Source organism: Pocillopora verrucosa, chromosome 1 (assembly GCF_036669915.1).
Source record: "Pocillopora verrucosa isolate sample1 chromosome 1, ASM3666991v2, whole genome shotgun sequence".
NCBI lineage: Eukaryota > Metazoa > Cnidaria > Anthozoa > Scleractinia > Pocilloporidae > Pocillopora > Pocillopora verrucosa.
The window spans coordinates 16,978,684-17,005,816 of NC_089312.1; the positions used below are offsets into that span (position 1 = coordinate 16,978,684).

The 27,133-nt window shown below is 34.8% G+C and overlaps 3 protein-coding genes and 1 long non-coding RNA gene across 9 annotated transcripts in view; 3 read left to right on the plus strand and 1 right to left on the minus strand.

Moving 5' to 3' along the window:
- Positions 1-1,820, plus strand: part of LOC131784054 (fibroblast growth factor receptor 2) — a 15,082-nt gene extending 13,262 nt beyond the window's left edge. For all 4 annotated transcript variants that reach the window (XM_066160150.1, XM_066160153.1, XM_066160156.1 and 1 more), the window contains one exon: positions 326-1,820. In XM_066160150.1, coding sequence (XP_066016247.1) covers positions 326-439 — 114 coding nt within the window. In that variant the 3' untranslated portion in view covers positions 440-1,820. The remainder of the gene's footprint in view (positions 1-325) is intronic.
- On the minus strand, positions 1,763-19,251 carry LOC136277722 (uncharacterized). Of its 2 annotated transcripts, none has more exons than XR_010716009.1 (4): positions 18,932-19,251; positions 15,964-16,047; positions 8,721-8,780; positions 1,763-2,450 (listed from the first exon to the last, which is right to left on the minus strand). It is a non-coding gene; the product is annotated as an uncharacterized lncRNA (long non-coding RNA). The 2 variants fall into 2 exon arrangements; XR_010716008.1 differs by lacking the exon at positions 1,763-2,450 and adding an exon at positions 5,623-6,273.
- LOC131784052 (fibroblast growth factor receptor 3) lies at positions 5,623-16,264 on the plus strand. The gene is made up of 14 exons (XM_066160283.1): positions 5,623-5,704; positions 7,178-7,498; positions 7,735-7,812; positions 10,329-10,712; positions 11,159-11,551; positions 11,983-12,147; positions 12,399-12,509; positions 12,885-13,063; positions 13,589-13,711; positions 14,104-14,174; positions 14,530-14,570; positions 14,717-14,813; positions 15,207-15,312; positions 15,978-16,264. Exons 2-14 carry the CDS (start codon positions 7,417-7,419, stop codon positions 16,158-16,160), a joined length of 2,013 nt encoding a protein of 670 aa, XP_066016380.1. The 5' UTR covers positions 5,623-5,704; positions 7,178-7,416; the 3' UTR covers positions 16,161-16,264.
- Positions 19,252-19,425: 174 nt separating the features above from the next.
- The window catches only part of LOC131784049 (cytosolic purine 5'-nucleotidase), a 24,723-nt gene continuing 17,015 nt past the window's right edge, over positions 19,426-27,133 (plus strand). The window contains exons 1-15 of one of the 2 annotated variants that reach the window (XM_059100829.2): positions 19,426-19,539; positions 21,755-21,891; positions 22,261-22,334; positions 22,918-22,994; positions 23,232-23,272; positions 23,530-23,569; positions 24,226-24,281; positions 24,508-24,547; positions 25,104-25,152; positions 25,346-25,403; positions 25,685-25,781; positions 26,208-26,261; positions 26,730-26,755; positions 26,903-26,963; positions 27,092-27,127. In XM_059100829.2, the coding sequence (XP_058956812.1) occupies positions 21,800-21,891; positions 22,261-22,334; positions 22,918-22,994; positions 23,232-23,272; positions 23,530-23,569; positions 24,226-24,281; positions 24,508-24,547; positions 25,104-25,152; positions 25,346-25,403; positions 25,685-25,781; positions 26,208-26,261; positions 26,730-26,755; positions 26,903-26,963; positions 27,092-27,127 (801 nt within the window). In that variant the 5' untranslated portion in view covers positions 19,426-19,539; positions 21,755-21,799. Of the gene's footprint in view, positions 19,540-19,946; positions 20,120-21,754; positions 21,892-22,260; positions 22,335-22,917; positions 22,995-23,231; positions 23,273-23,529; positions 23,570-24,225; positions 24,282-24,507; positions 24,548-25,103; positions 25,153-25,345; positions 25,404-25,684; positions 25,782-26,207; positions 26,262-26,729; positions 26,756-26,902; positions 26,964-27,091; positions 27,128-27,133 lie in introns of those variants that run through there. The other variant, XM_059100828.2, reaches the window with a different exon arrangement.

Here is a 27,133-nt window from a genome sequence, read left to right on the forward strand (position 1 = left end):
CAACACGAGGGCATATCACGGTCACTTGCGTACATCTAAGAAGCTGTCTAAACAAATATAAGTTCATAATGTCCTGGGATCTTAAAGTAATAAATGTTTATCAAATGATTATTATCTGGCAACATACGACCTAGAAGTCACTTGGCTATCTACACTGCAATAAAAAATTTATTATTCAATGCTCTTTGTTCCTTCCTTACAACTTGAAGTTGATTACAATTAAGCAGCTCCATCATGAAAACATTCAATTAAAGGTTTCTTTATGTTATCGTTACTGAACCGTTGGTATCATGCTGACTGTCGCTACGGTTCTGTAATTTTGCAGGAGTATTTGCAAATACTGGCTCAGTCCATTGACGATCTGGCTCACGACATGGAAACACCTTTAACGGACGATTCTGATGAAAATACTGGAATAATGCCAGAGTCTACATGCTAGCAGTAAACGACCCTTTCATATACTAGATTGTTATTACATCTCGCTCTTTAATGGCAGTTGCAACTAAATTTCCACGCCAGAGGATTAACCAGAAGGGTATAATACAAATATTAAAGTTGGTTATGGCGGTAAAAGGAAAAAGGAAGCGGACAAAGAGACAAAATCAGGACCCGGAAACCATAATATCACAATACGGGCTATCACGAAGTTGTTTCAAGCAAGCCGTGGATAAGAACGCGAAAACACCCGGTTAGCGTGGAGAAAATGCTGGCTAGAAAAATAATTTTTAAGGCCCGGAATTTATCATCTTATAATCCACTAAAGTGCTGCAAGGTTACTTTATCTCCGTTGAAAAACGCGCTTGAGACATAAAACCACATCAAATAATTAAATTAACATCCTGTTTGTACAGGTAACATGTTCTGGGGAAAAACAACGTTTCGACATCCAAGTTACCCTCAGGAACAGTCCTGCGTTTCATAGAGAATGGCACAATTTTGTGGTTCTTGAAACGATTTGGAGGTGAAATTGTTCATTCAACTCGAAACCCCCGTTCTTTGGTGGGTGAAAAGAAACTTGCCTACTGAGCAAACTTCGTGCCCTGGACTCCAATGAGTGGTCAAAAAATTTTTCTCAGGAAATATCCTATATTCAGCCACCTTCAGTAGACAACAAAGTAGAAGTTTTTCTAACGAATGAACATTGTCAGTTACTTCCTCTGTGCGTTACCTCAAAGAAAGTTACGCTATTGATAGAAGCGAGAGTCCAGCCTTAGCCCTTTACACCTCGACATCAGTATCCATATTCTCCATACTCTTCTCCATAAGTTTCTTATGGTACTGACAAGGAGAATTTATTTAAAGATCAAAGCTTCTTAGGTTGGCGATCATTTCCTTTATGCTCATAATCTTAATGAATGGTTTAGCAGTATTATTGTAAGGAGAAATTAAATGCTGGTCACTCTTAAGGATTAAAGGGTTAAGAGTAAGAGAAAGAGATTGGCTTACAGATTTTCAGAAATGATAAAACTGTGCCGACTTTAGCGAGTGAGAAAAATCTTCTATGCAGTTCTTGAACTCAAGAGGAATTCTACAGATAATATTCTCTTGATAAACCATCAACTCGTGAAAAATAATTTTAAAATTTGTTAGTATCAAAACAAAAATCACTCAATTTAATCGAGCATATTCGTATTCGTCTATCAGTTAGTTCCGCCAGAAAGATGAGCAGAACAAATCTTGTTTTCTTCTTTTCAAAAACAAGACCAAGTAATAGTTGTGTATAAAAGTAACAGAAGCATTCTCAGATGAATGGGGATGTTTCAACATACAGATGTATCTACATTCTATGAATGATTACTTTTATTAAAGAAATAATCCAATTTTCTATGTATTTTTTTCTATTCCCTTTGTTTCATTTTAATCTATTTCTTTTATATTTCTTCATTGACGGTATCAATAAAACTGAAGAGTCAATACTTGATTATTCGCGACGACGCAAAGGCAAGTACTGGGATTGAAATAGTGAAAAGTTCCCTTCCCTTCAATTCTCTAGCACTGAAAACCACATCTTCAGTTGGTTTTGCGACTTGGGCAATTTTGGAACAACTTTGAATATACGCACTGAAATTAAGTCATAACTGCCCTTGGGCCCATGCGATTACATATACAATCGCAATGAATTCGCCTCAATTAGCGTAGAAAATCTTCCAATTTGCGCGAGTCCAGTAGAAACTTAAGTCACGAGAGGGTGAGTGGTAGTCTCGATATTTAACAAATCTGCCCGAGGTTGCTGCGGGGTATTGTAATTATGCAATTATCAGTAACGGGAATTAAAATGTGGTTTAGATCACATCACCAAATATCTTTGAGGGCAGTTACAGCAGCTCATTCAAGCGCTTTAAGAAGGAAGTGCGGAAGAGTCACTCTTCTTACTGGCGTTACCAAAACGATCCCGCTGTATGTGGCACTCATCACTCGCCTGCTATATGATGGTGATGGTTGGCAAGATCCTGTCGCGACAAAAGATCAAGATATTGATGCACTTCCATTCATACACCATCATGAAAATCAGTACCATAGCAACGGCTCTGAGCCGGCCACGTAACCTGTGCGAGGGCGCCGGATATTGGAATGAGCAAAAGAGTGGACGCGCAAAAGATAGGTGGTCTTTGCAATTGACGGCCTCAACTGTCATTTGTTATCATTGTTAGTTTCGGATTAGAAGACACAAATTTTGCATTTCCAAGTGAGTACGTATTACCAAATAACTTCTAAGAAATAATTCAAGAATTGATTAAAACGTGGATTATTTGTGATTTTCTTAGTTCCGCTGATCAGAAAGGCCGTCCATTTCCTGGCCTCCCAGTCTCCTGGGCAGCAGTTACAGCGTCACGCAGTATTTCGTAATTGCATCTGAGCTAAAAGAAATAACCTTGAACAATACCCTTGTTTTTTGCGACGGTCTCAGACAAGCATTCACCTCCTAGGGGTAAACTAGGATGGGCAAGTGTCTTTTTGTTAAATCAATCAGGTAATTTAATCATAAAATAATTCCAGCCGAAAAGTATTTTCATATCAAACTACCCCCACCCCCCCAAAACAAACAAACAAACAAACAAACAAACAATTATCTTAAATGTCACATGCGGGTCGAGGGTAGTGCTTAATAATGCTTGATTCTTTTAATACCCTTCAAGCGCAAGATCAGAGTTATTGGGGCGTGAGTGTTCAAGTCTCTTTGGCCAGTTTCTGTAATCTTACAGAAACTGACGTGCAATTCAGCAGAGTAACCCCCTTATAAGGTTAAAATGGGTTGAAAAACAAATATCTATCGTGACTGATTCTCATAATAAATTTCAACAGACGTGGGACGAAAAACTTCCTACACTATAATTGCTATATAGTTTGCGTACAGGCTCTCCTCATGCTGATCTTAAGCCTCTGAAAATCAATTTTTGCTAAACGCTGTACTTTTGTTTTTGTTTTTGTTTTTTTTTCAAGTTCTTACTCCTATCTATCCCACTCACAATTTAGCCTTTTTGTCTTTCGTAGCTATTAATTTTTTGTGAATAAGTTTCTCTTTTTTTTGTGAGTAAATGATGTGCCTGTTAGTGAGTCTAAATAGGTGTGCATTATCACATTGTACGTAGTGTAAGTAGAACAGTGTAAGTAGCATAAATATTTATTGTATCTTAAGAATACTGTAAGTAAGTAGTGTAACGCAATGTATATAGAGAGTCCCGTGAAAGGAACCTAAATGTAGTTAATGCAAGTATCATGTTGTAAAATAAAAATAAATAAATAAAAAATAACAATAATAAAAAAAATTTTCAGGAAATCGAAGCACACCAATTTTAGTTTGAATTGTTCAGTAGAAGTCTAGAATAGAGTAGAATAATAATTTTGAAGTGACTAATAAACATGATGAACATATCGTGTTACACCTGTTGGTTCATCGTGGCCACCTTGGGACCCTGAATCAGATGGTGAGCAAAGATGATTGGTTAGCTACTGCCCAAATCCGTCAACACGGTCACAAACACGTTTTGGTCATAGGAATGCGTGAGCGAACCAGGCAAGGCGAGGTTTCTTGGTATGAAATTAGTAACTCTACTAGATGTTTCGCAGATTTCTTTTCCTTTTAAAACTGTGCATGCTCAAAGATATGCCTAATTCATTCAAAGTGATCTGAACGTAAACTATTGGCATAGTTTGTTCCCTTTCGTGTTACAAGCCTCACCAAGCTGCACGTAAACCGTGGCCTTTGACCTGCCTCAAGTGTTTACGTCAAATTGAAATAACTTATCCGAGCTGGCAAATCTATTGTGGTGTTAATTTCTGAGTGGATGAACAACGATGAAGGAGTTATATTTAGATTTTAAAAGAAAACCGAGAACCGTCTCTAATGGGAATAACCCGCACAATGAGCTCGGAAAGCAATTCAACATAATTCAAAGGTGTCAACAACATTGATCCTCCGCTTTCGTGGAAGAAACTCTACGCGTGTGAAAAAAGCTTCCTCGCCTAGAGGTAGACTAAAATTTATAAAAATAGCACGGGCAAGTGTCTCCCTCAAATCAACCCGGTATTTTAACTCATAAAATAAACAAGAGGAATATTATTAATCCCTAAAAACGTGACCAACTATTCTTCTCAAAGCTCTTTTTTCAGCTTACTGAAGACAGTTCATTGGTAAACAACTCATAATTTTGCCAGAGGCAACCAAAACCGAAGTATTTAATTAAGACAAATCACCGACTAACACTTGCTCCGTATTGGTTGGCGAATGAGCAGGCCATCATGCCGTATCATGGAAATTCGCCAACCATAAGTACAATGTTAATTCACTCCAATCGTACCACTCCAATTTCACAATTTTTTTTTCGCATAGGAGATTTTGTTTTCAAGGGGTTTATGACAAATGTCACGCTTTCTCCCAGTTGTCTGTCGGAAAGACAAGCCATCCGCTAATGAAATAGTGAAAAATAAGCCATTTTGTAACGTTTATTTGTCCTGTTTATGTGGAGTCTCTAAATGCCAAAGCAAAGAAGCGACTAGAGAAAACAAGTAGTCCAATAGAAATTCCAACGCGTCAAATGAAGGAAGCACTCGTGGCCGATTTCAAAATTCCCTTTAGGAACTGAAGGTTAGTTCAGTAGACTTGTTTAGCAGAGTGACAACAAGTGCATGAGCTATAGTGAATCGAATCTTTTTACGGAGTATCTTGAGATTTTTTTCCATTAGCAATACACCTGCTTGACAATCTTTTGCTACCCCCAAAATTACGATTTTTCTTACAGGATAAAATTTGATATAGGATATCATATTTTTGCCAAAGGAAACTTTTGTCACAGTGACCTCACAATATCCCGTGCCTTGGGGAGGTGTTACTCAGCGATCCAATTATGTAATTGCATTTTACCGTCAAGCTTTCAGGCTGTTGCGGTCACAGATTAACGCTTTCAGTCAATATTGAGTAATAAGAATTTATTCTGTTTTCAATTTATCACCTTCATTTCAGCTCCATCACTGCAACTCTTTTAGAGCGTTCGAAAAAAACATCTGACCAAGTTTGGACTCAACCCTTGTTATCTGCAAGCTACATAGACGGATCTAAACTTTAGGGATTATGAAATCGTGTAAACCTGGAAAAAAATTGAAGCACTGGAAATCTTTTATGGCGACTGACTAAAACTGTGCCCTTTATCAAGCGTATGTATTCAGAAATCCTGAAGCGGTGTATTGTATTACCTGCAGTCTTGAGGTAATTGTAAATGTACCAGAATAATTAAAATCTCAATAAAAACAAAAACCAAACAAACAAAAAAAAAAGTATGAAACTAAGGAGACCGTCACGTATCAAGTATGCATGTAAATTTACTGACCGTATTTTATCGACCCTGATTAGTTCCAAGAAATCAGCAACTAATCTCAGAAGCACAGGTTTCATTTTTTTATTTTAAAGTTTTTTCCATCACAGAATCTAAAGCTTTTTATGGCTTGGAGAACACCCACTACACAAAACGATAATAACCCTTTAAAAGGGTATTTTCTTAGTTTTATTTACACAGTATGAAGCCCCATTTACAAAAGAAAGACTAAACACACACACTTTGCAATGGAAAGGAAAAAACATTTTTAAAAAAATCATCGATAATCAGTAAGTCCTAAAAACAAAAGAATTTTTTCTTATCTCTCGTTACACCCAAGACAACCAAGTATTAACTTCAAAATCTACATGATGGTCTGTCTAATGGTCTAGGTTTCCCAGTTTAAATCATCTTCAATCCCTGCTGGAAGTTGAGCCAGCAGACGCAACACCCAAAACATTAACTAATTGAAAGAGAAAAATAAAACATTTGGAATATTAGCGCAAATTGCAAATAACCTCTTCAAAAATTCTAAAACAACCGACTTTCGCGCGTTCACCGACTGTCAACTTGGGAAATTAAGAACTCCTTCACCGTGAACACCTCTGAACGCATTTCTGAGACATACACACACACAATCTAGTATTTTAGAATAGTGAAAGTCAATTTATACGCGCAGTAACGAACAAAACAAATCTAAAAAGCACTTCTAAAACCACTTCAATCAATCTTGACATTCACAAGTTCCATTTACGCACGCCTTGCCATGGTAATCGCCTATTAACAAAATGGCGTGCGTGTCACCTGCTCCCTCTCCCTGGAACTGAAATGTCGTTCTGCACATTGCCTTCTTTGGCGTGCTTGAATCCCCAATAACTTAAACCATGATTTTGCTTTGCTCATAAGAAAAAGTGAAAAGGAAACTTTGTCAAGGTTCACTAATTGGCCATTAATAATATTTGCCCGTGAGGTTCACGCAGCACGCTGCGTTGCTATCAACAATTTATTTAAAATTTCATCTCGTTTGCGTTTCTGCGTTTTCCAGCCGTGAGAACTCAAGCGCCTGTGCTCCGAAAGCTGAGAAAACAAAATAGTTCATTAAAGACCGCAAAATCCTCTTGGTGCGTCGTAAAATAATTTCCTCTCAAGCGGTTCCTTTCAGAAGAGATTAACGTCATTTACGCTTTTTGCCTTGAGCTACCAAATGCCCAATGAAGGACGTGCAGTAACCTCAGAACAATGCAATTCTCGAAAATTACATTTTATCAGGTGTTAGCAATAACTGTGGTGCAAGCGAACTCTTAGAATCTGCGCCGAATTCTCAACTGATTTTGGTTCTAAACGTTCTTATTTTTTTGTTTATCTAGACAGAGATCCAAACATGAGAATTTTTGTATTATAAATTTCAACTAATATTGACACGTGCTTACGTGACGCGGGGGTAACAGTCGACTGAAACTAGATCGCCGCACGATCGTAGACGGGAGACGACAGATTTAGCGCAAACCTCAGCCGTTCTTCTCGTTTACATGTGCCAGATTCGTCACAAGACTTCTTTTAGAACGAAGAAAGAATGGCAAGATAGTGAGAGACGAGAGACTGGGAAATGAAACCTAGAATGGCCTTAAAATCTAACGCACTTCTAGTCTGGCTTTGGATCACTTTGTTCGTCGGATGCCAATTCAAAGGTGAATTTTGGCCTTTTAAAAGCGGTATTAGTCAAGAACTTTTTATTATTGTTTACATTTCTCCATGGTTTATGTAAGCCCATTTATTTCTTTGGAATACTCCCTAGATTTGCACGTTTCTTTTGATCACACCTTTCGTGCGTAAAGTGAAAGGACTGCTGTTATTTAGCCGTAATTTCGTTCACACTAAACTGATAATTGTGACACAGCAATTCTTTTCATTTGTTTCTCGGTAGCAACCGCACAACCTGCTCATGAGGAAACCTGCCACGAATTTCACAAGCTGTGCGTCAGGGACGTTCAGTTCCAAAACTGTAAGCTGCAAGTGTTTGATTATGTTAATAATACTGCTAAGAGGGAAATGTACAATCCAGCATAATTAGCCGCCCCGAGAACTCTAAGTGCAGCTGGGTTAAAATCGTTACGTATACATCAAAAACGATTGGAACAGCTTCCGGACCGTGCGCTCCGAGATCTGATAGAACAGTCCCAACTCCATATCATTCGTTTGCATGAGAGCGCGTTTTCAACTGAAGTGCATGAGATTAAAACAGGAAAAAGAGAAGTGTCTAGGCCTAGTGTAATTACAATTGTTACACGAAACTTGCCGCGCAGCTGTGTTATATAGATCGTCTTTGAGGATTGTAGGCAAATATAGTTGCTCAGTCTAATTAATGAAAATGACAGTGTTATCCAGACAAAATGTACTTCTCACGACATGATTTGAATAGAACATTAATTCTACATCGTGGCGAGTTTGTTTAATGTCAAACTCGCGGCGCCGAATTCGTCTTTTGAGACATCTCCTTCACATCGTTCAGATTAAAGCAAACACGGTTTTGATGAGGTTGGATTAAATTTGCATAGGAGCGTATCAGCGGCGTCTTCGTAAAAATTAAATTAAACCTTTTTCTTGATGGAGCTAGAAAAATAAGACTTAAGTGCTTTTCCTCGTAAATGCCATATAATCAAAACGTTGGCCCCGCTAAATCGAGGCTTTCTCTTAAAGGCAGTGACTTAATGTCGTCAATCGGCGTCATCATTTCATTTTCCTTTATACATACATTAACAAAGAGTACCTGTAATCTCGCTGGGAAGCTCAGTGGTGGTTTGTTTAATATGTAAAAGACTTCAATGGTAAAAATCAGCCGGCGATGTTATTTATTTTAAGACAGACAATCGCAAATGTCGAACTGAAATATTATAGGCGACAAGAAATTACCTCAAATGTCCTGTTTGCCTAATTTCATTCCCGTTTTGTCTACTTCCTTTGAATAATCACCTGAGGGCATAAAAAAAAGAGACTTTATATTTCTGTTGTAAATTAATGTGGCTTTTTGTGGGACACATAAAAGGCGTTTGTCTTGTTTTTTCACCTTCTCTGATCATCAGAGCTACCAGTACATTAAAACCAGTTATCATCAAGGAAAATCTGGACTGCATTAGAAACATAGGGAAGGGGAGATTGAATGTCTTTTGGATTCTTCCAACTCAAAATAGCTTCTTTTTCACTTCTTTCGGTTTATTTGTTGAGCTTTGTTGCTCAATAATTTATGTCTCAATGATTCCACAGACTTTGTAAAACTGCTTTGAGGTTTTTGAGTGTTGTCATAAAATAAACTGATAACAGTTATCAACCTCCACACTTCCAACATCACAACAGACTCTTGATAAATATCACTTGAAATAGGAAAAAAAAACACAAAAATAATGAAGCGACTTAAAAAAAATGCTTCCGTTTTGAAGTGATTAAGGCTCATTAATTAACTCATTCATCCATTCATTCTAACCACAGTAGGGGAGAATGACTCAGCATGCCCCTCAAAACAAACGAAGAATATTGCTTGCAAAATGGTATTTAACACAAACAATGACATTCACCAACAATATCCAACATTCAATCTAAAGTAAATAAAACTCTCCACAGCTGTGAACCAATTGTTAAATTAAAATAAAAAGATAAACTGTAATAAAAAATTTTGGCTTAAATGAGGGACACTATTTTTGGAAGGAGGGTACTTAATCAAATGGGGTGCTTATTATTCTCTTCTATTGATTTCACTGATTTTGGAGCTTTAAAAGTTATAAATAGGGTGGCAAAAGAAACAGGTTTTCCCTGTATCCTTACTCTTTAAGAAAGTGAGGAAGGAGGGGTGTGACATTATGGGCTAAAGCATGGAGGCTTATCAGTTCAGGAAGGCCACTTATTAGAGTGTGGATGCTTATTCAAGGAAGTAAGGTGAACAAAAAAAACACAAGATTTAACTTTCAGCAAAATTTTCTCTCAGCGCAGTTGGAGACAGAAAAGCAAAACGAGTTGTGTGCTAGACTCTGGATAAAAAAATTCAGATTTGAGCCCTGGCAGGATTTAATGTCATATGTCCTTTGACAAGACATTTAACTCTTGCAACGTCACTCTTGGCACAGGAGTTAAATTAGTAACAACAGCATACTGTCAGGGAAACCTGAAGAAAGGCTTGAGGTTAACCCTTTCACTCTCAAGATCTCATTTTAATAATTTTCCTTACTATCTGCCAAACTAATCTTGTGATGTCACTTTGGAGAATTTGATATTGGATCAACTAATAATCCCCTTGTTGATATTTTTCCTTATTCTCATCACTTTTCTGCTTGACATCATACTGAAAATGTTATAGGAAATTATGTCTTGATCATTCCTTGTGATGGACAAGCAATCCATTAAGGGAGATAAGTAGAACTTGTCTTTGAATGCTAAAAACACAACAATGGTATCAATTTTCTTCTGCCACTTCTATGAACATCTCATTTTAGTACCATTAACAACTAATCAAATTATACTCTCTTATAGGTACATTTAGCCATTTAGTACCAAGCATTTCACAAGAGGAGCTATTTAACATCAGCGTCAGAGTCAATGGTCTGGCAAAATTTACATGCTTACAAACAAACAATGCAGCCAGTTTGGCAACTGTCCCCCACATTGACTGGATAAAATGGAAGAACACACCATCTGCAGATAAACTTGATGTTGATTTTGGAAATTTCACAAGCATTGTTTCAAACTCAAAATACAGTATCAAACCTGACGACAAGGAAAACTTACATGTTTCATACCTAACTATTCACAATGTCACAGAAACTGATGTGGGATTGTATTCCTGTGTTGTATGCAACCTTTATGGAAGAGTTTACCAAAGTGCCTTGCTTAGTCTTAACACAACTTTGGATCCAGGTTGGTTGAGTTGTTTTGTATTCATACCTAACTATTCACAATGTCACGGAAACTGATGTGGGATTGTATTCCTGTGTTGTATGCAACTCTTATGGAAGAGTTTACCAAAGTGCCTTGCTTAGTCTTAACACAACTTTGGATCCAGGTTGGTTGAGTTGTTTTTGGTATTATAATGGTATGTAGTACACGTTTTGTTAAATACAAGGATTTTGTTCTTTTCTGATTGCAAATGGTTATATAACCCTAAACCTTCAATCTTGCTAATAAAAGCAATGGAGGTTGATCCTTACAGAGAATGAGAATGCCAAAGTGTTTGCTGATAGGGGCATGAGAGAATGAAATTTTAAGGATGTTTATCATATTTAATTCTTATAAATTATTACGACAAAAATCATTTATTGTTAACATAAAGTAAACACCATTTTTTATTTCACTGTTTCCAGCAGTTCATACTACTAGCACACCAAAAACTGTTGATTCCAGGACTCTTACAACACAGTCTACAAGTCAAAGCATGGCAACCCAGCGTATAAAAGTCATTGTGGGTTGCATAGGAGCATTTGTAGGTGTTATTCTATTGGCTGTGGTTGTCTTTTTCTTTAAATGGAGACAAAAAGAACCAAAAAATCAAGGATTGCCAATAATCCTCCACGAACCTGACTCACCAGAAGAACAGATTGATGGTACACCTCCCTTATCAGTTAAATTTCGGAATGGGCTCCTAATAGCATCCACACAAAGAGACTCACTTTTACCCTTGATACACAAGAGAAACAGTAGTTACAGATCGCAGCTATCATCATCAGCATCTGGAGGAACTGTAGTAACATATGCAGATGGTATACCTATTTTTTTAATACCATTATGTTAAAGGTGGTTTTGTTGAGACTTTTCAGGTGTGCTGAGCCTTAGCAGGGTTGCTCAGGAACCTTAACCGAGCACAACCATTCCTAAAGATCTACCCCTCACATGAGTGGCATCCTTTGAACCAAATCATAAGTCCCACAAGCAGACAATCAGGCACCCATTATAATGCCTCAGCAGTGGAAACATATGCAACAGGGGTGGAGTTAGAAGTAACTCCAAGGTGGTCTAACCAAACAACCTTTAAGGTCATTCCTTTACACTGCAATGAATGTTGTTACTGCATACTGGTTGTCTTCATGCTCACAAGAAGATCCACCATACTTGCTATTATTTTCATAATCTAATCTAGAAAAGTACTTCAAGCCTAATTTCAACCACAATTTTTGATGGTTATCTATTTCAGATTTATTTGAATATCCATTGGATGAAAAATGGGAGGTTCCTAGAGAAATGCTTTTTATAAAGGATCTAGCTGGGGAAGGCGCATTTGGTTATGTTGCAAAGGCAGAAGCTTTTCAACTGCCAAATACTTCTACACCTTGTACTGTTGCTGTAAAGATGCTGAAAGGTTGGTAGTTAGTTTTAATATTCATTAATGGATTATCAGAAAACTTTACAGATTTACTGAAATTTTCATGACTAAATGAACAGGTGGTCCATTCACTGTTGTTAAAAAATTTAAAGTTTGCCTTGAAAACAAAAGGAAACTAATTGAAACTTCTGCTGGATGATTTCTGATGAGCTTTGAAAATAATCTTTAGACCAAGTTGCGGTAAAATCATATAACTTGTTTGAACTGTGTAACTCTTTGTTTCATAGAAAATGCCACTGATGCTGAGTTGTCTGATCTGATCTCTGAAATGGAAACTATGAAGGAAATAGGAAGTCATAAGAACATAGTGAACTTTCTTGGGGCCTGCACTGTACAAGGTAATGGTAACTGTCCATGTATCATGGTTCAAGAAAGAAGAAAATCAAAAATCTAAATCAAATTAATTTGGGAAACAATCTCAAGTCTTAAAATCATAAGATTCAAATTATGCATCCTGCATCTTTATCAAATAATTATCACAAACATCACAATTATTTCATTTCTACCTGACTGCACAGCTACATGTAGAGGGTTATTAAGAAAATGGAGAGAGCTGTGGTAAAAACAATAGCTATAAAATCAAGAAGGAAAATGCTAAATTTAACTTTTTAGATATTACATGTATGCCAATAATAAATTAAATGAAAACTGTGATCAATTATTGTTTCCTGATTGTGTGATTTTGTAGCCAATTTGAGATTTCATTCTTTTAGGTCCCCTATATCTCATTGTTGAGTATTGTCCACATGGAAACTTGCGTGACTTTCTTCGTGATAATCGACCCTCTCTGACAGACATCAATGGAAAGACTACAGCTCAGTTAACACTTAGGGATTTGTTATCAATTGCATATCAAATAGCTAGAGGAATGAGTTACCTGTCTTCAAAAAAGGTAACTAGTCATTAAAAATCATCCATGTAATTGTTTTGAAACTCCTTGTAACTATGATTGTTGACTGTTACACAATTTGTTAATTTTAAGGTAATTTCAACTATTTTTTTAATTCTCTGTAGTTTTTTTTTTCACTTGAACAGAAGAAAGCATTCACAACAGTTGATTACAACAATTACTAGCTTCCAAACAAGGAAAGAATATCTTAGATTAACTGTTAGGCTTCTTAGGCTCATTCACCTAAAACTAATATAGAACTATTCTATCCTAGAACCTTTGTAAACTAAATTGTTTCTTCCCTGATGTGTTAAGGCATCCATTTAAAAAATGGATTTTAAGAAAAAAGAAAATCATCTTAGTTTGACACAACCACAATAAATTAGTCAGAGTATTATATACTACCAGTACACAAGAATATTGTCAAAACTCAGTTAAAGGCATAAACACATCGGCCTTTTGCTTAATAATGCCAGGAAATATTAATAACATTTTTTTGGTGTTCATTTCCCTCAAACTACTCTGTAGTGTATACACAGGGACCTAGCTGCAAGGAACGTTTTAATTGCTGAAGACTTTGTCATTAAAATAGCAGACTTTGGATTGTCTAGAAATCTGGGCAACACAGATTATTACAGGAGAACAACTCATGTAAGTGTTGTTATATTTTCCACAGAAGGCTTAAACAGATAGAAGCAATAGTCTTGTGCCGTACGTCTTGATAAGCTATTTACAGTGATAAGAAATCACACAAGATTTATACTATTGAAAAAGGGTCTTTGACTAGTGTATGACAAATTGTGCATTTTTATGCTACGCATTTTGCTATCATAGGACTCGCATGAATTACAAACTTTCAGTCTGAGACTAAATTGTGTTTTAAAACCAAAACTAACTTTACCTGATTAACATTTAGTAAACATTGATTGTTTTTTCATCATGCATAATTATAATTTATGCAATTAGTTTTCATTGTAGTTACTATGCTTGATCAGTTATGGAAAAAATATTCAAAAATGCAACTTAATTCATCTCTATTTCAGGGACGTCTTCCAGTAAAATGGCTGGCAATAGAGGCACTGTTTGACCAACAGTATACAGTCAAGACTGATGTGTAAGATACTTGGTTCATGGAATATATATCTATTTTTTTTTTTGATAAATTATTTAAATTTTTTCCTCTTGTCATTTGTATGACATTCATTCATTTTTTTTTTCATTTTGTTTCAGTTCACCTATTGAATTTAACATACAAATGTACCCTTTTTATTGATGGTAGCAGAGGGCCTAGTCCTACAACTGTGCACTCTGATTTATTTTTGTGACAATTTTTTTTCAATTTACCTATTTTTTTCAATTCACCAATTAAATTTAACATACAAATGTACCCATTTTATTGATGGTAGCAGAGGGCCTAGTCCTACAACTGTGCACTCTGATTTATTTTTGTGACTATTTTTTTTCTTCAGTTGGTCATTTGGGATCATTTTGTGGGAGATATTCACCCTTGGTAGGTATAAAATACGTAAGAACATTATCCAAAACCTCTCTGAACTTTGGCCAGTATTTCAGCATTTTTTTAACCACAATATATGAGAATTTGCTTTTAATCTTAACCCTGTTTTGAATCTTAACTCTTAACTTTACTTTGTCTAGGTGGGACACCTTATCCTGGAATTCCTGTTGAAAGGCTGTTTACAATACTTAAAAATGGATACCGAATGGAATGTCCAATTAACTGTCCTGATAATATGTGAGTTTGATACATACCTATTCCGAGATTTAAAACTCAGAATCATTCTTATAGAACTATTAAACTAAACACTAATTATGTCACATGATCAAGTGATACAGTTTGCACAGCTTGTTACAGAATGTATGGAGCACTTTGGAATAATCCAAACAACCTCCCTTTTGTATTTGAAATTCACTTTTTCTAAAAAGTGAGCAATTAATTAAGCCATTCATAGTTTTGGCTGTGGGTCCTGCCTTGGGTGTCTACCCTAGAGAGGTATCCATTTTGTCACAAGACAGAGATCTTGTAACTTGGCTTTTGATAACTGTGATGTCTTGATTTCATTATTGTCTTATACTGATGATATTGTATAAAATCTTGTTTATAATGAGCTTTTATCTTCTCCTTTAGTTATAAAATAATGGTAAAATGTTGGAGTGAAAATGCTAAAAGCCGTCCTGAATTTTTTGAGCTCACTGAACAGCTTGATGAACTTCTCTCATCTGAATCATCTCAGGTATTTAATATGAATGTGTTTTAGTTTAACTTTAACCTTGGTTTTAATCTTTTTTTTATGGGAATGGATATGTAGAGAATAATTATATTGATTACAAAACAAAGGGTAATAAAATGGGAAACTATGATAATCTTAGTCAAACATCCATGTCTCAAATCACAATAATTTTGGTGACAATGACACTGACCCTAGCGATGATGACACTGAGGAAGAGTGTTATGAGTAAGGTGAAGACAAACTCAAGACATCATTCATTGTCTAATCCAGGTGTGAATGTGAAAAATATAAGATCTCCCCTCCCTCTAACTTGATCTACATTCTTAAAAACTTCAATGATCTGAGTTTAAAAGTACAACTATTTCAAACTGGAAAATATTGTTTCAAGGGAAAACATTTCCAAGGCCTTTTCAGACAAAACTATTTCTCAACAGTGTTTTAGTTACATTTCCCAACCAAGCTCCTCAATCCTAGATGTGGCACTTGTTAATGTTTTTGTTCTCATATGTGATGCTTGGTTAGAAAGCAGTTAAACAAAGGAAAAGCTTAATTAAGAAAATACCATGGAAAAAGTAATATTGAAATGATAAAAACTATACTGTATTGTAATTTTAACTTCAAATGATATACAAACTTACTGATGATGTATCATACCTTGCAACTTTTAGGAGTACATTGAGGTCTTGGCAAAGTCAGTTGATTGTTTGGCAGAAGTTGAAATGGGATCTGGCCAAACAGCTGAAAGTCAAAATCCACAAGAAGCAAATATCATACATGAAAATATGGCAATTAAGGGAAGTGAAGGAAAGGACATCCCTTTTTCTGACACAAATCTTCAGTTGACCTCTTAAATCAAAGATGGTTTATATATTTACCATTGCTCCCCTTCCTGAAACAAATACAGCCAAGTGAGGATCTCAGAGAAGATAAATAAATGTCTGGCTGCACAAGATAATTCATAATGCCTGATTAAATGACCCACAAGGAAGCAGAATTCATCATAAACTACATCAAATTAGAAAGAAAGACCCATCAATAACCTATGGCAAGTGAAGAGGGTACAGTCTGACTCAAAGATTTCCCTTATAAGGGCATGTTCTCAGTCTTTCTATAAATCTCAAGTTGATCTCTTTAACAAAAGGTTGAAAGATTTTAATGCAGAGACATAATCTCTTACTCTCACCTCTTACTAAACTCATTGTAGATCACCATAAGCAAAGTAAACCAAGTTTACCAAAATTAATTGTGAAGTACCCTTTTGTTAGATACCTCTAAATATGATTAAAGAAGGATTAACATGACTGTAAAAATGTTATTTAAAGCAATGGAAGTTAAGACAGATACTATTATTTATTAAGGAATATAATGTAAGCATACAAGACATCATCCATCATCCATCAAATAATTACCCAGACTCATTTAGCATCAGAATGTTAGGACCAGATAAATTTCATCTCTCCTCTGTAAAAAACTTAGATGTTCATCTCTCAGTCAGTCTTGAGTATTGAGTAAATGTTTTAGAAACACTTAATATAAGTAAGTGTGTCTAACAATATGAGTTCATTTCTTGTAAATATCTTAAGTAAAAATAGAGAGTTAGTCCCAAATGAAACCAAACAAAAAAGTGATCATTAACATGTTAACTTCCAGTGAGTCCTGTAACCTTATTCATAATGGTAATCAGACTCATTGGAATCCAATTTGGTCTATAATCATAAGAGTGATTAACAAAATGGACAACTGAAAAGCAGGAGTCCAATTGTTGGTCACAAGTATGATTACAAACAGAATTAGACAACATGAAGTCCCGATACCAATTAATCAAAACTATGACAAAATTTGAGAAAGAAACTAACAAAAAACAACTGTTAACTCAGCGAAATGTGCAACCAAAGATGGCACACACGACACATACTATTGACTAACACAGGCATGACGTCAACTGTTCTATTGCAGTGTCCAATTACCAGCCTGATGTTTACACTGTCCTAGTAGCGTTCAAATTGGGCTGGTGATAACCAATCACCTTCAAGAATTTTTTTTTTAGTTTTGAGTAATATCATTATTGTTCAAATTTCCCAAACTTTGTCATCTTTCAAAACATGTTACAGGAAAGATTTATAGTCAAAGTTTGTGGAAAATAATTAATAGCATTTGGAGGAGCATTTAATAGTTAAAGTGTGTGTCCTTTTTGGTCCTAGATCACTGAGCTAGTCATTTATTCTTCTTAAGTATTGCACAATTCAAATATCTCAGCATTTTTTTATGACAATGTTTACTCTTTTAGATAAAAAATGAATATTATCCAAATATTTTCAAAGAATACCTCATCCTACGACCAGTTGCTAGAATACTTCTAACAAGGACAGTGTTAAGTTATAAAATTTCTTTGGAAATAAAAAATTTTGCAGTATCCTCAATTATACATGTACCTTAAACAGGGTAACCAAATAAACAGATTTTATCTACAACAGGGTTAGTGCTCAGCAGTACACCCCATCAAATTCACTTAGAAATGGCAAAATTTAATTTTTGATAAAAATTACCAATACATCACTGTCTAACAGTAAAGAGATGATCAATTAAACTATCAGTATTTCTCTAAATCAATTATTATTTTGTTTAAATCTTTATCACTCTTGACAGATCAAAAGTATGGTTATATAATTTTATATGGTGTAATTTTATCACGTATATGATCAAAATTTCATGGGTTTAAATAATTGTAGCTGTACATTACTGTTTTTCCGAATGTGTTTCCCTGTATTTACCTCTATGTGTTCATTCATTAAACGAAAGCTTGAAAAGCTTTGAACATTGAGTTTTAAGTCCTATTAAGATGATATGGCATTGCTTAAAAAACTGCAAGTATCAACATGCAACAAGTGTTTGGCTCTGAATCAGTTCAAGCAGTAAACTACATTCACCCCTGTTCATTTAACATCTTTTTTTGACCAGAGTGAGCATTAAGGTATACATGGCTGGAAAAAGACAAAAATTTGAACTAAACAACAACCATTCCTACACAAAAAGACACATAAAGATAGAATTTTCTTCATTTTCCTCCTCTACAGATAAAAATATTTCAACTGACCTCTATTTGGGACTTTTAACAAACCCTTTGAGGAACAGAAAACTCTTATTTAAGCCAAGATAACTGAAAATTTTAAGTCTGCTCTCTGAGAGTTTGGACGAAAAATAAGCTTAACATAAAGTTGAAAAACAGGAAATATTATGGTGAACTTTTCAGAAGCCTGGCCCTGCCACTCTCACGTTCCCTGATTAATTTTGTAATCCTCAGAAAAGAAACTTCTTCAGTCTCGGATCCTGCAAACTACTTTTGCAGAATGTTCGTATTTACTTCACTCTGCGCAGCGAAAAATGCTACGACTAAAATTATATCACTGTTAACACAATCATGTAAACACATACTCTCGTTACCGAGACCATGCATCGCAGTTTAGTCGAAAATGATATTGCACACTAACGATAAACAACCGAGAAACACCACTAATGTTTTTTTTATCAGTTAAATCTGTCCACTGAAATACTAAATTTAGAAGTACGCTTCGGTTACATAAATAATCTAACAAATACAAGACAGCTCGAGCCAACAACTGACCTTATTTCTTGTGTCAATGAGAAGCAGAAAGTGCTTTGCTACAGGAAAACTTCCGCCATGTACCTAAGTTTCATGTAAATTGGATTTGGTGCCCAGGCCACGTCGACTAAGAAAATAGCTTAGCTCTGGAAACAAGTGTTCATTGTGCTGAGATTTGAAGACCTAAATTAAAAGACTCAAAAAAGCAAGACAAAAAAAAATAAACGAGGAAAAAGATGTCACGCAGAACAACTAACCTATCACAGTGTGATCCAGCTTCACAAAATTACACACCATTCGAAGGAAAAGTAAGATACGATCAGGGAAAGCGTCATGATCCGTCGTCGATAGAGGAGCACTTACCTGGGACACGTTTTCCGTGAAATAACTATTAAAAGATTTGCTCAAGTCGACTAGTTTCTTGTCTGACCTTGCCCCTAGGTCTCTTCCGTAAAAGAGCTCTCTGTGATAGGTCACATTCTGGAAAAAATTTTTCGACCAATCAAATCACATTTTATTAATTCACTGTCAAGCGCTGCAGATAGTCTGTAGTTCAGTTAGAAGAGATTCTGAGAGCTGGGGTTTTGTGCTTGTGCAAGCTGATTTCTATCTTTTAGAAAAGATCAAAGGTAAATTTTCATTTGATGAACAACAGTGAAGGTTTGTAGGTCGAATATTTAGGCATGTCTCATATTCATCAAAGTAAAAATGAATCATGCTCTCAAATGAAGCTAGTGTCTTTCAGCGCGTGCTTACGATGCACATATCATTAGCTCTCGTCATTGAATCAAAAGAGATTCAAATCGACAAGATGATTGTTTAGATTGTTGCCCTATATTTTCCGTTTGGACATGAGGAAACGTTGGAAATTGTGGGAAATAAGCGAAATTTTCGACATATTTCAGTGTAATGTAACGCGAGTCACATGAGTGAACTGGAAGTTGCGTGAGGTCGAAAACTACACGAAACAACACATTGCCATTGTTAGTTTTGACCAATCACATTCTTGTTTTGGTTATCTGTTGGATATTTCTCGGTGAGCCAACGGGTTTATTTGAAGACTCTCTTTGTTCTCTGAGGGTTTCAAAATTTAATCGTCCAAATTTCGAGTATTTAAAAAACGAAGCCTGTGAAACGTTTGGCCTTGGTGCAATGGATACAGAGAATAAACTGAATTCAAACGATGTTGAATATTTGAAGGTACCAAAGGTAAGATTTTTTCCTCGCTTGGTACATCTCTCAGCGATGACGTGACAAAGCTAAAGAAATCGCTTATCAGCTGAATGAAATTATTGGCTTTTACTTACATTTATAAGAACAATTTTCCAATTTTAGCAGTCATATATTGGGTCTTACAAGTAGCTCAGTAATTTTTCGAAAGATGCATATCACTGAAGGCAATATATATATATATATATATATATATATATATTTTTTTTTTTTTTTAATTGGGTTAAATTTTTATACTGGTCATTTGAATAAGAACCCTTTTCGAGGTTGTGGCGATCATTTCGAGACGAAAATCGCGCAAGTTAACTCGTACACCTCCTGTAAAGAGTTTCTAGTTAAACATTTATGTGTAGAGGGAATCGTTGTGTAATGGACTAGTTGTAAACCGTGGGACGAATTGCATAATTTTATTGTCATCCAGTGAACCATGGTCATTTCGAAACTTCAAGCTAAAGAAAATTTCCGGTAAAAGGAGGATGTTTATATGTTTTATATAAGGGTGATTGTCAATTTTTACCAGTCTGATTTTTCTACAGTGCTTCTTTACAATTTGTAGCGTTTCGCTTGCTTACCATTCTAATGTTCAATTCCAATGAAGGGTATAACATTTTCTCAATGTATAATCTTCAGTGATCAATTTTGTATTAATGTTATCTATTGTGCAGACAAGTTTGCAGAAGAAGTACTCTTGGAAGTACATTATATCATTCAGTACTTCTCTACACTGAAATCCCAACATGCTGCACAGTGAACCTTGAAGGACCTTCAATATAATCATAACAACTGATTCACTTTAAAAAATTTTATGTGGATGACAAAAATCAGTCATCTGTGGATACTGAGTACCTCCAAAAATCTTTTGTAAATGAATTGATAGGCTTGTTGCTTTCATTAACCTTTTTATTACATCTCGACACAGTTACTTTATCAATATTTGCAAACTAGAATGAAATGTTATCTAATATATATCTGTAACTATCATGTTAAACGATTCTTGCTCTTCAGTGGAATATTAATCAAGGGGAATGTTGTTTTGACCATGATATTTCTACCCTGATACATCCATCTTGGGGTCAAAAAGAAAACAAAGATAAACTTAACATCAATAATGCAGTACAGTTAGCACAAGACATACCAACGTCACTTTTTGTGATACAAGGATAATTTGCTGAAAAATGTTCATGAGGCATCCATCAACAACACTGGCTGAAAAAGTTTTGTGACTCTATCTTTTTTATGTGGCACTGTGTAAATTTGATATTAATGAATTATTTGAGTGAGGTGCATAAGTTTTGTTTACTCAGTGTATATGATCAGAGTTCTTTTCCCGTGTTATTCCATATCTTGGTTATCACATCTGTAGATGTTGTTCCTATATGTTTACTTACTTTAAATTAGGTGTAAAAGTAGAGTAAATTTTCAGATCTTAACTGCAAATATCCCTAAGAAAGTCAAACGATTATGAATGAAATCCACAGATCATTAGAGTAATAATATTGGTAGAAAAAGTCAGGGAGCATGTGGAAGGTGAAGAATGAAATAACAATGAATATGTCATCTTGATTTACTTCCAACATAATTTGTTTTGTGGCTGATGATTTTATCCCAATATAGGAAGGCAGGGTCAAGAGTGCTCCTAAGGAAGCCGTAGAATTGAAGATGCCTTACCCCTCTCACCCATTTGACCAAAACTCTGTGGGAATTGACACTCCTGATGGCTCAAAGGCATTCAAGAGAGATACTGCAAACAGGTTTCTCCATGTTCTGGCTTTATTCTGGAATTAAAGTAACTATGAATTGTTTGGGATTATACAATTTGTCCAGGGTAGAGTAGTACCAGTGGTTGGGGGGAGGGGGAGGGGGAGGGGGAAATTAGGTCAATATTTGTCCTGTCAGAACCTCTACCCCAATATTGTTTATTCTGTGGCTAATTATAGACCCTGTCTTAGTCAATTTAAGGAAAATGTAATTTTCTTGATTCCATTATATTGTAGTCACTTTCTGTTTATGCTTTTACAACAGCATGAAATATGGTTAAAACTTTTTACTGCAAACATCCCCATTGTTATATCCCTATTTAGCCAATTTTCCTATCCCAAAAATCTAATCTTTTGTTTCAGAGTTTTTGTGAATAGAAGTCTTAGTTTAGACAAGATCAAATTCTTTGGCTTTGATATGGACTATACTCTAGCAGGTATGACTTGATCAGTTTGTTACATGCTATAAGGTAAAATTGGAACAATTTTTTGGAGGACCAATGATTTACTACTTGCTTATGTCTTTTGAGGTGGGTAGGCCCAATCTATTGGCATCCGGTGGTTTCATTCCCACAGTCATTTTGTAGATAGTTGTTTCAAACCCAAATGCAGTCGGTTCATATCCATGTTTGAATTGGTTCGTACCCAAAGTACTGGTTGATTTGTACCCACACCACTGATCGATTCATGCAAAAAGAAAGCAAGAACAACTTAGTAATTGCCTAGCACAAGGAAAACGTGATACTTTTAATTGAAAAGCCTCTTTTTCATACTTGGTGGTCATATGTCAAAATGGACACCATGTTAACAAAATTTATTTAAGGCTGGTAATATTGCTATTGACAATAAGAAACAGACCTTACTTTAAACATACTTGCATGGAAAACTTACTTTATTAGTTTTGGTACAAAACAACCAAGCCATGTACAAAATGACTGGGTATGAAATGACTATGAGTACAATACAACTGGTAGTCATTATAAAACATGCAGATTAACTTTTAATTCAAATTTCTTGCAGTGTATAAATCCCCTGTCTATGAAAAGAAAGCCTTTGATTTAATTTGTGAAAGGTTAGCCTCCATTGGCTACCCAAAGGTATTTTGATTTTCATCTAAGTTTTGTTTTTTAATGAGTGACAAACTATACAATTATCAAAGATTGATAATTAATAACTGATGGAAGACTTTGAAATTATGAATAGCTGTTAATTTGCTAATTCTTGTTTTGGCACCCTAAGTTGTAGTTGCTTTGTCCCTCAAATGTACTGTGTAAAAAGAAATACCCTTAATCCTCCTTTAACCCTTAACACCCTAAATTTTTATTTTTATTTAGGATGTACTTGACTTTGAATACAGTGATTCCTTCCCAGTCAGGTATGTATTTTAATTAGCATTCAATAGAGACACTATACAGTTCATGTTTTCTTAAAATTCCTATTCATTCCCTAATTCATTCCCTAATTACAGATTAAATGTTTTCATTGAGCCTTACATTTAATAGTCAGAAATTACTGAAAAGATAGAGTTTTCCTTCAGTAGTTAAAGAAAAATGAAATGGTTAACTGAAGTTTATTTTACAACAAAATTTATTGATTTTCATTTGAAAATGTGCTCTAATCTTTCTTTTCTAGGGGTCTGTTTTTTGACTGTGAGCTAGGAAATTTATTAAAGGTGTGTGACTCTGGTGTACTGACATTTCACAAGAAAAATGTGCAATAGCCAGCAAATTTTTATTTTGTCAAATGTATACTTAAAGCTCATAGACATGCATGTCTAATAAATCTTGAGGTGCAGAAGAAATGTTATAAAATTTTTAAATGTTAATAGGCCCTAATAAGAGGGTGGCAAAGGTGGGGGGGGTCCTGATCCTGTTTCAGACACAAATTTAGAAAAATTATGATGTCACATATAATTAAAACAATATTTGACTTCAAATTTCTCTTCTTGTGTGCAAGGTTTCAGGAAAATCTTGAGTTTATCACCAACTGAAAGAAAAAAATCATGGTTATGTATATTTGAGGAGGTAAATCATACCTCACACACACCACACATGGTTCATAATTTTTACAAATCACGCTCAACATTTTGTAAAATTGATAGATCACATATTAATTTTGGCCTTGATCACACACCATGTAAACCTTTTGCCATCCTCTTATAATAGTTATGTCTTTCAATGACTCTCACTTGGCTGAAAGGAATCAGAAAAAAACTATTTCCTTATACATATTGTTTGTTGGTGTGGGCTTGGACATCTCTGGGAACCATATGATTTCATCCTTGTAGTAGTTTAAAAATAATCCTAATGAGTTTTCTTTGATTTGTAGGTTGACACCTATGGAAACATTCTTGTTTGTGTGCATGGTTTTAAGTTCTTAAGTGGGTATGTTGACATTCACTTTTTAATTTTTACCAATTTTTTTCTAACACTCAATCATCTCTATACAACTTGTATATTCACCTTCACTAAATGTATCCATACAATTATATTTTAGTTGATACGATGCAAATTGTCCTTTTGATTGGTTTACTCTGTATTACAAATTTATGTATATCTGATTTAGAGTTCTGTTTTTTTCAAAAGTGATTCTTTTAATTTGTATTTACAGTTATGAAGTGAGGAAATTGTACCCAAATAAGTTTGTCCAGGTAATTTAACTTACATTTTCTATCAATTAGTTCATTTAATTTTTCTCAAATTTTGACAAAAATTACTTAATATTTTCTTTGGTTGTAAGCTAGTTACTTATGATGAGTTTTATTACAGTGTCCGCTGTATTTTTTTTCTATCCCTTCTACCCTCTATTATTAGCCCCATGTACAACCTATAAGTGTGTTCAAGCATTCATCTATTAAAAGAACAGAACTATTTTTCTAAAGGAAAGTTATTGCTTAGTTCACACAAAGTTATCATGGTTTTCCATCACCATTCAATTTTACATGAAAAATTGAATTACACACCCTTGAAGAGCTAGAGCCATAAGATAAATGTGTACATGACTACACTTAGGATATGTACATGTGGATACAATCTAATATTAAATGACCCCAAAGAGATGTAAGTTATTAATAATAGTTTATATTAGCAGTGCTTGAGATAGGGTTTTTTTCTTTTTTTTGACTTCTTGATGTGCTTTCTGTAGAATTTCCAAATTTGTGAGAATTTGAAGTTATTCAGTAATGAATACTTTCCTTTTATCTACAGTCTGACTCTTCAAGATATTTCATATTGAATACATTGTTCAACTTGCCAGGTAAATGGAATGTTTATCATTTAACACACTGATCTAAATTAAAGAACTCACATTGTAACAACAAATTTCTTTATTTGGAAAGTTACTCAGTCGGTGATACTGACAATTCAATATCTCCGTGCAGGTTAAAAGTGTTTTAACTGTACTTGGACAAAAATTAATTTTTCCTTTTTTCCCCTGTAATCAATGGCAGAAACACATTTGCTAGCCTGTTTAGTGGATTACTTTGACAACTGTCCTGGTTATCAACGGTGAGACAAAAACCAACATAATTATGTATTTTATTAACTAAATGATAACCTTTTTTTTTTTTAGCCAACAAACAAACAAATTTGTATGTCTATCAACCCTGTATAAAACCATCAAATACACATACATGCTGGTCTTATTGTGTTGCAGTGTTGAAATGTTTTAAAAATTTTTGTTGTAGTAGTACCATTTACTTTATGAATTTCTCTATCCAGACTGTTAGATATTAAGTTATAAGTATGGGGTTAATTCATACATTTCTCCAATACTTCATCCTGCACAGGACAAATCATGGTGTAATTAGCTCTGACCAGTTGCTTTTGACCTACAAAAGCATTCATCAAGACATCAGAGCAGCAGTAGACTGGGTACACTTAAAGGTAATTTGTAACATAACAACTGACACACAAATTTGAGACCTTAGGTTGGTGACTTTTGTCAATGTGTTAACATCAAGATTACAAAATTATGTGTCATAAGGATTTGCACTGCTGTTGTAGGAAAGTTTACCTGTCAATGGAATTTTTAACAAGTTTCTCCTCATAAAATATGTTGCAGTTCCTACCCAGGGAATACTCCTATGTTGATAAAGGCACAGTGAAATTTGGAAGAAGTTTAGTGCCTGATAACACAGGTTACACAGCATTTGCTATGATGGGACACCAAAAAACCTGTTGGCTAAATGTAGCCATTTAATTCATGTTTCATCATGTTAATGTACAAAAATTGATGTAGTGGAGATTAATCTTAGCACTCTCTGGCAACTATGACATGATTTGCAATTGTTTATTTTATTTTTCTTTTAGGGCACATTGAAGCAATTAACTGTAGACAATCTTGAGACTTATGTTATTAAAGAGGTCAGTTCTTAATTTGCTGTCAGTGCACTGATATAATTTTGTTCCATTCAGTTACTTCTTTAAGCTCAAAGAAAAAATAAGATCCTTTAATCTATGAGAGTTGAAATCACTGGTATGGAGTTGTATCAAAAATCCCTGCATAATAAAAGTTGAAAAAGCTAGACTGAGGTCTGTCTGTATATAATGTCAACCCCTCTGTTTGTTGATGAATAGTCATAAATGGTTCAATTCACTGCCAAGAGTATCAAACCAATGTTAAACATCATTTAGTTCTATTGTTTTCAAATCCTTTGCTTGGTAGTATTTTTGCTGTGTATCTGTGTAAAGGATTCCAGTTGCCATTATAAGCTTATGGTGCCCACTCACAGGTAACTTTTCCCGGGCTTGTTATGATTTGTTAATTCCTTTAGTATCAAAACAAAGTTAAAACTTCACATTAATTTGTAAATTTGTCTTTGTTTCTTGCAGCCTAAACTACCAAAATTACTGACTAGGTATGTTCACTTTTTTAACCTATCTTAACTCTTTTGACAATATTTCTTCAGGTCAGTGTTGAGCAGAAATATTGTTGAAGGAATATTGTTGTTTACTAATTTTGTTGTTTGTTTTCAATTAATTTTTTTTTCTTTTTTCCATCACAGAATGAGGCAAAGTAACCGCAAAACGTTCATTCTTACAAACAGTGACTTCTTATACACAGATGTAAGTTACCTTGGATTCTTAAAAATTATTGATATAAGTAGTTTATTTAATTTATTTTCTTTGGCTATGTTTCAAAGTAATATAAAGATTATTGTTTAAACTGATCTCTCTTTTTTTGTCCACTGCAGAAAATCATGTCCTTCTTGTTAAATGAAACTGATGAGGTATTC